The 6,913-nt window shown below is 39.8% G+C and overlaps 1 protein-coding gene across 1 annotated transcript; it reads right to left on the bottom strand.

Moving 5' to 3' along the window:
- Positions 1–1,562: 1,562 nt before the first annotated feature.
- Positions 1,563–3,969, bottom strand: LOC124068710 (transmembrane O-methyltransferase homolog). The gene is made up of 4 exons (XM_046407131.1): positions 3,628–3,969; positions 2,693–2,953; positions 2,131–2,327; positions 1,563–2,025 (listed from the first exon to the last, which is right to left on the bottom strand). Exons 1-4 carry the CDS (start codon positions 3,929–3,931, stop codon positions 1,711–1,713), a joined length of 1,077 nt encoding a protein of 358 aa, XP_046263087.1. The 5' UTR covers positions 3,932–3,969; the 3' UTR covers positions 1,563–1,710.
- Positions 3,970–6,913: the final 2,944 nt, after the last annotated feature.

Raw genomic sequence — 6,913 nt, 5'->3', positions numbered from 1 at the left:
ACAGATGATTACACCCACACTGACTGGTGCTACTTTTTTAAGAGAAATGCTCCAGATTGCTAATTAGAGATAATAATATTCAGCACTTCGACTTTCATGCAGGCAATCACTTCCTCAGAGTGGGCGTCACGTTTTTCAAAATCATTCACGTCTTAATTTGGAATTAAAGTAGTTATATTTTCATACTGATTATAGGACCAACTTTGGATCCTAAGTTCTTGGTTGTTTGTGCTTATGCAGTTCTCAGTAACAGAAATACAACCAGCTGGGGAGCAGACAATAACCTACATGCCTTCAGTCTACTTTCCTATGTTATTTCCTGTGTTCAGCAAACGCAATCAGCACTTCCCATGCTGTGACAACTAACAACCCATGCGTGAGATTATAAAGTATTCATGCAGCTCCGCACATTTTGCCAAATCCGTTACCTGTCTTGCTCAGCGGAGACAGTCACAGTGGATGGATTTACAAAGTTCTCAACTGACCATGTTATTACCTAACGCCCATGTCTAATTCATCACGGCTGTCAGTTATCAGTATACCTCCCCTAACTTTCATTTACTGCAGTAATCTCTCGAAGTTTGTATAATGTTAGTCATTACAGCATTCATCTTGCTATTGTGTAACAATTGTCTGGAGTCTAGACCCACCCCCAAGGCTCCTGGAAATATTGCATTTAATTAAATTGCGTTTTTGCACAGCTATTATTTATTTAAATTCTGCAGTAAATTGTCTCTAAACCATGTAATGGCTTTCCAACTGCTTTGAAAGCCTCAGCAGTGCAATTAGAGGCAAATTTGGAAAACTTCATCTGAGTTGCACCCATAAGACAGCACTGACTCTCATCATTTGAGATGCAGTGCTTGCTGGGACACTGAACTGTAGACTTTATGGAGACTTTTGGGGGGATGTTGATAACTTGGGATCAATTTCCTCTATAATACTATATTTTTCATTGTAAACATTGACATTATAAGCAAATATCATAACATGCACAAGAGGAAGAGTGCATCGAAACAAGACCAACAGCACTTAGATCACAGATTCAAAGGTTAACCTTCCTGTTTGCTTACAAACATTTACTGAGCTGTCCTAAAGTGCAGAAATAAAATCTAAAATCTAAGTGGTGGCATTTCCCTTTACAGACTTGCCCTGTCAAACTCAGTTCAATGCTCAAGTTTCCATTCTTTTAAAAAGCAGAGAGCGCCATCAAGTGGTTACCTTGTGCTCTACAGTGAGTATTTTTGTCTTAGTTTTCCTATGAGGAGAAGTGATGCAGGCAGCTTTGTGTTAATAATACAGACAAAGGAAAGTATTTTGTATTGCCTCTACCTGTATGCTCTTGTAAAGTATTATTCTAAATTATTTCCAGCCATAGCCTTAGATATTTGATATTAATGCCAACCATTTATAGCACAAATACTCTTTTACATACCAATATTGTAATATGCTTCATATGTTTCATTAGAAACAACTTTGAATAAAATTTAAAAGATAAAAACAGATTTGTTTCCTCCCTACAGTGATCCAAGGGGGAAATAAAAAGTTAGTTAACAAACAAATTGTCCGAAATAATTTATTCAGCACATATTTTTTCATCCTCCATGTCTTTGTCTCACAAATAATACTAGAGAAATGAATTATGTAACACCCATGGTTCTCACAAACTTGAAGCACACACCCACATCTTTAGATTTTACTATCGCTTATCTACGCCTTCTGGTAGAAGATCTCCATCATAAACTGAAGCTCTGACTTAATGCAGTAGCAGTCGGGCCTTGACCTAACGTGATCCAGGATGTCTCTGAGATCTTCAGCTCTTTGGTTCCTGTAGATCAGAAGTACAGAGCAGCCAGAAGGGCTGAGGAGCTCCTCACTCTCCAGAGCTAGCAAGTCTGGAAAGTACTGCTGGGGGTCGTGATCCATCAGCACCAGACTGAGTCCCTCATTGGTCCCTTTACTGAGCTCAAGAAACGGACGCAATGTCAGGATGGCCTCAGCTGAGCTACATGTCAACACCTGGAACTGAAAAGAATCAGAAGAGCACAGTAAAAAGGGGTGGCACACATGCCACATTGGCTTTTATTTGAGTGTAGTGAAGTTAGAAGCTAATCTAATCTCTGGTCGTACGTGGGAGTGTTTGAAGCCGGCTACGAGAATGATTTCTTCCCCCAGGTCTGCTGTGAGTGGGTCCTGCTCCACGGTGATAAGTCTGCCAGCAGGGGGCAGCAGACGCAGCAGACGGACAGAGCTGTAGCCACAGTGCATGCCCAGCTCTAACACCAGGGAGGGCTGAACACGCCTCACCACGTCATCCAGTGCCTCAGCTATAAGAGAGATTCAAGTCGAGTCAGATTTTGTTTGTTAGTTCATGTACCTGCACCAGAAATGGGCTTGGCGACTCATATTGAGTCACGTTGAGGTTGCAAATAAATCAATAAATTTGACTGGGACTCAATAAGTCTTTCAAACATTCAATTTTTTCAGCCACTTTGAGGCACCACTTTGTGCACCTGCCTACCACATGAGTGTAACATCTCTACCACAACGTACAGCGTTTGGATGTTCAGTTGACTTGTCATGTACACAAAAAAATGCCAAAATCTAACTTTTAACTACCGTAAACAAGCAGGTAAAAGAGTCTCATAACTAAATGCTCTTGGTTCATTAAATGGGTTCCAGTGAAACTGACCAATCTGTGGACTGATGCAGAAAGACGGGTGTGTGTCAGCGTAAAGATCAAAAGTCTCCAGGACGCTGTCAGCTTTGCCGTGGGTGCATCTGGAGAACACAAAGGCGTGGGTGCTCCTCACACACACTCTCCCTCGCAGCAGCCTCAGTGCCCAGGCCAGAGCTCTACGACACAGAGCTGCAGCTTTGACATGATAACGACCAGACACCATGGCGATGGCAGGAAGCAGCGGGGCGCAGACGACCATGAGCCACATTTCAAACGCAGAGAAAAAGACAGTGAGAACTGTTTAAAACTTGTGGATGACAGGAATAGAAACTGAAATCCACGCGCCTTTAGAGTGCAGGACTGTCAAAGTATAAATCATGAAATACAGAGAGCCAATCAAATTCTACAACAAGTGCTTTCACTAAATGAATCTATTGGCAGGCGTCCTACAAAAACTAAACAATCCAGTAAATTAACTACATTTCCTTTTGTGAGTTAAAACATGACTTTAGCTGAGTATATGTCTTAGAGGTTCCATAAAAGTATCGCACTTTACAATATACTGACGACAATAAATAAACATAAGATTTGTGGCTACAGGTAATAAATATCTTCAAGCTTATTTGTTTTTGCAAAACTCCTTTTGGTTTCAACCTCAGTCATCTTTATTAAAGGCACTACGCTGCTCCATCTTGGAACCAATAAAACAAAAAATGACTGAATCTAAAACTTTGTTAGAAGCTTTCTAACATTATTACATCACTACATGTGACATTAATAGTGTTTAGTTCAAAATTAGAAGAGTGCTGATTTTGGATATTCTAGTACCTTGTTTTTAACAAAAGAAACAAAACTTTTGACAAGAGCATTGAAGAGATTACTTTTTCATTTTGAGACAGAAGTAATAAAATATGGAAGGAAAGAATTAGATGTAGAGGTGTAATACTTGCCAAACTGTCCTGCTGTCCGTCCAGGTTGAGAGTGTCTCCTGTCAAACACAGATGGGAAGTCAAGAAGCAGAAGCTGAGCAGCAGGTTGAAAACAGCCAGCTGACGACGAACAAGCCACGATTTTCTCTTGGATACAGAGATCATAAGGCAAAGTTGTTGGTATCCAGGAAGTAGTAGCCAGGAGGTACAGAGGAGAGGAGTGACTACAGTACAGTCTGTTTACCAATGAACACACACACACACACTCCCTGCCTGTGCTTGCCTGGGGAGCTCCTCCTCCAACATTTGAGTACTGCTGCATTATTCCACAAGAGGACAGCAAAGATGTACGAATATCACCAAACAGATGAATGTAGTTGTGAGTCTGCAGAGTCTGCTCTGGTAAAGTCCTGACTGGTATCATCTAATCTTGTGGTCTCAGGATACACATTCATACACAAGTAGGTTTTAATGTTGCTTTTGTATAGTGCTTAAAAATGCTGAAATCATACTGGTGGACTTTCATTTTGAGAAATCAACTTGATCATGCTTACCTATGTATTTTTTTTACACTATTGCATTGACCAAAGTGTGCACGTCGGTTTAAATGCTTTAAGTATTCCATATGTTTCTAAAAATCATTTAAGGGGAGCACAGGGGCACAACATTTGGTTTTAATCCACAGCTGTGGTACATCTCTCTTGGTTGTGCTCTCTGGTGATCACAACAGGCGGGAAGCTGGTGAGACATCAGATGTTTCCTGAAGTTAAAGTGTGAGCTTGCTCGTGTTTTGTAGCCAGCTAGGGGATCCTAGTGATCATTTCTCTGTGTTGAAGAAACAGCCTTTCCAAACCAAAAGCTCAAAAATCATAAAAGTACTACATAAATTTGTTGATTGCAAGACTTTTTGACTTTGTCAGGAAACTCTATTTTAACAAAATAAAATAAAATAAATACATTTTACTAAATTATAAAATGTTCTGGTGAAAATTATGACCTTTGTGTTGCTAGGGTCAGTTTTGACCCAGTTATAAAATAAGATTATAAAACAATAATAAGTGCCAAAACTGAAATCATAAACACACTATCAGCCAACAGCCCACAGCCAGCTCCTTCTCCAACCACTTAAACTTCAATTAGGGGCTTCTCTCTTTGCCTGTTTGACAAAATAAATAAAGACAGACGAGAACTTCTCAGGAGGAAACTCACCATGGTGGGCACAGTAAAGAAAATAAATAAACCTGAGCTGCACCCTGAAATGTTGCAGGTGAAGGACAGGGCTCCACCTTCCTCAAAGTTTGTTTTTACAGACACCACCACTGCTGTTTCATTCTGTCCAAAGTATGTATAAGTACAAAGGAGGAGTGGACAACCTGGACAAGCTAACTGCCACCTACACTTGCCAGTGAATGACCAGGCGATGGCCTATGGTTGTGTTTTACAACATCCTCGATGTGTCTGCATTGTACATCGATTTGTGTCGTGGACCCACATTCACTAAGGGTGGAACTCAACCAAAAAAAACAAGCAGAGAATGTTTCTTGAGGAGCTAGGAAGTTCCCTTGTCAAGGCACACATTGAGAGAAGCCTTGGTGAGACAGCTGAGCACACCAAGCACCCCGTCCACGCCCACAGCAACACGAAGAGCATCAGCGCCAGCATCCTCCTCAGCCAGCCCTGCCTCAACATCAACCACAACAGCCACAGTCACAACCCCAGAGAGACCACCTGATTGTAAAGAAAAAGTGTCAGGTCTGCCCCAGCAATAAGGACAGAAAGACAAACACATTGTGCTTCACCTGCAAAAAATATCTCTGCAAAGAACACACTGAAAGTGTCACTTTTTGCCACACATGATTGATTTGCTTAAATGGTTGTTGTTTGTTTGACCTTGCAAATCTACATTTTGTATTAGTACTAGTTCTGCTTTTCATTTTTGTATATATGTATTTGTATTAAAGATCTATTTTTGGAAAAAAAAAAGACTTGTTTTTTGCTTTTTTCTTGAAGTAAATATATACGGGTCGAAACTGACCCGTAACACCATGGATGTTAGTTATAGTTAATAATATTAAAATTATTATTATTATTATTTTAACAATTAAGAGATGTGTTCTAATCCCCCTCAGTAATAGTCAGGTAACATAAAACTTTTTATTTATTTACATAATTCTCTTGAGTTTCATTTGGCAAATTTTTATATTGAAAACGAGGGGTATGCTGTGAAAAGAAAGGCCCAGGGGGCCACAAGAAAAATATTGAAACCAATCTTTTCATGGATAAGGAAGCTTAACAAGGTAACCAAGAGGTAAGAAACAAATGGGATGATAAATAATTGTTTTTAGGGTATTGTATGGCTGATTTAAGACACGGGTCAAAACCGACCCGTTAACATAAGAGAAAGTAACAAAAAGCTAACACAAGAGGAGGGTTAACACATTGAATATGAATGTATCATTAAGCTAGAGAGTAGTTTTCTAATTCAGCATGAGGTCTAAGGCTGAAACTCACGGAGGTGAATTTTAATAATTGCCTTATAATGATCACTGACTGGAGGTCAGCGTTGGCCCTTTGTTTTGGCACCTTTGCCCTAAATCAGTGAACTCCCTGTTCTGTCATTTGCTCCATATAGTGAAAGTGGGTATAGGATCCCCAGTGTGTTACTGCCCTCATTGGCTGGTGGTGGAGTGGCGCTGCTCTGTGTATTTTTGGCCACTGGAGCGGATCATACTGCGGTGCTCATGTCCTGTCAGTCCAGCTGCGTCATGTTACCCACCGTCAGGTAGATTACTACCGGAAGTGAAGCAATTTTGCAATCAAAATAAGAGCTTCAACAAAGGGCTGTAACAGTATAAGCAAACAGGTGACAAAACCAACAAACGAATGTGTGTATAGAAATAAATAACACAAATATTTAATTCAGTTTCATTCACAACCATTTATGATATTACATCAGTTTAGCTGACAAAAAGTCATTTTTTAACGAATCATTCTAGCAAGACTTACTGCCAGTTTCATGACAATTCTCGATTCTCTACAAATCCATCTAGTTTGAACAAAACAAATAAGACTGCGCATCAAGCTTAACATTTTCATTAATGGTAAGAGCCCAGAAGTTATAACTTGCCAGTAAATCTCGTTCTTACAATATGCCTCAGAAATTTCAGTTACCTTATTTTCTAGCATGTACTTTTTAAAATAATAATAATAACTTTATATTTTCAGTGCTCATACAAAACAAGCAAATACACGAGGAATTTCCGGTTACCTTTCTTGTTCGTTTGAACCAAAGATGTGAGTACCG

Source organism: Scatophagus argus, chromosome 12, assembly GCF_020382885.2.
Source record: "Scatophagus argus isolate fScaArg1 chromosome 12, fScaArg1.pri, whole genome shotgun sequence".
Lineage (NCBI taxonomy): Eukaryota > Metazoa > Chordata > Actinopteri > Scatophagidae > Scatophagus > Scatophagus argus.
The sequence above is the reverse complement of the archived record's forward strand: the minus strand, read 5'-3'. Positions and strand labels throughout refer to the sequence as shown.

Excerpts from the sequence above, each read along its gene's own strand:
- LOC124068710 (XM_046407131.1), bottom strand. The coding sequence starts at position 3,931 with ATGCAGCAGTACTCAAATGTTGGAGGAGGAGCTCCCCAGGCAAGCACA. Across the intron at positions 2,954-3,627 it reads GACAGCAGGACAGTTTGGCA|TTGAAATGTGGCTCATGGTC; the intron begins AGTATTACACCT and ends TTTTCTCTGCGT. Across the intron at positions 2,026-2,130 it reads CCGGCTTCAAACACTCCCAC|TTCCAGGTGTTGACATGTAG; the intron begins GTACGACCAGAG and ends GATTCTTTTCAG.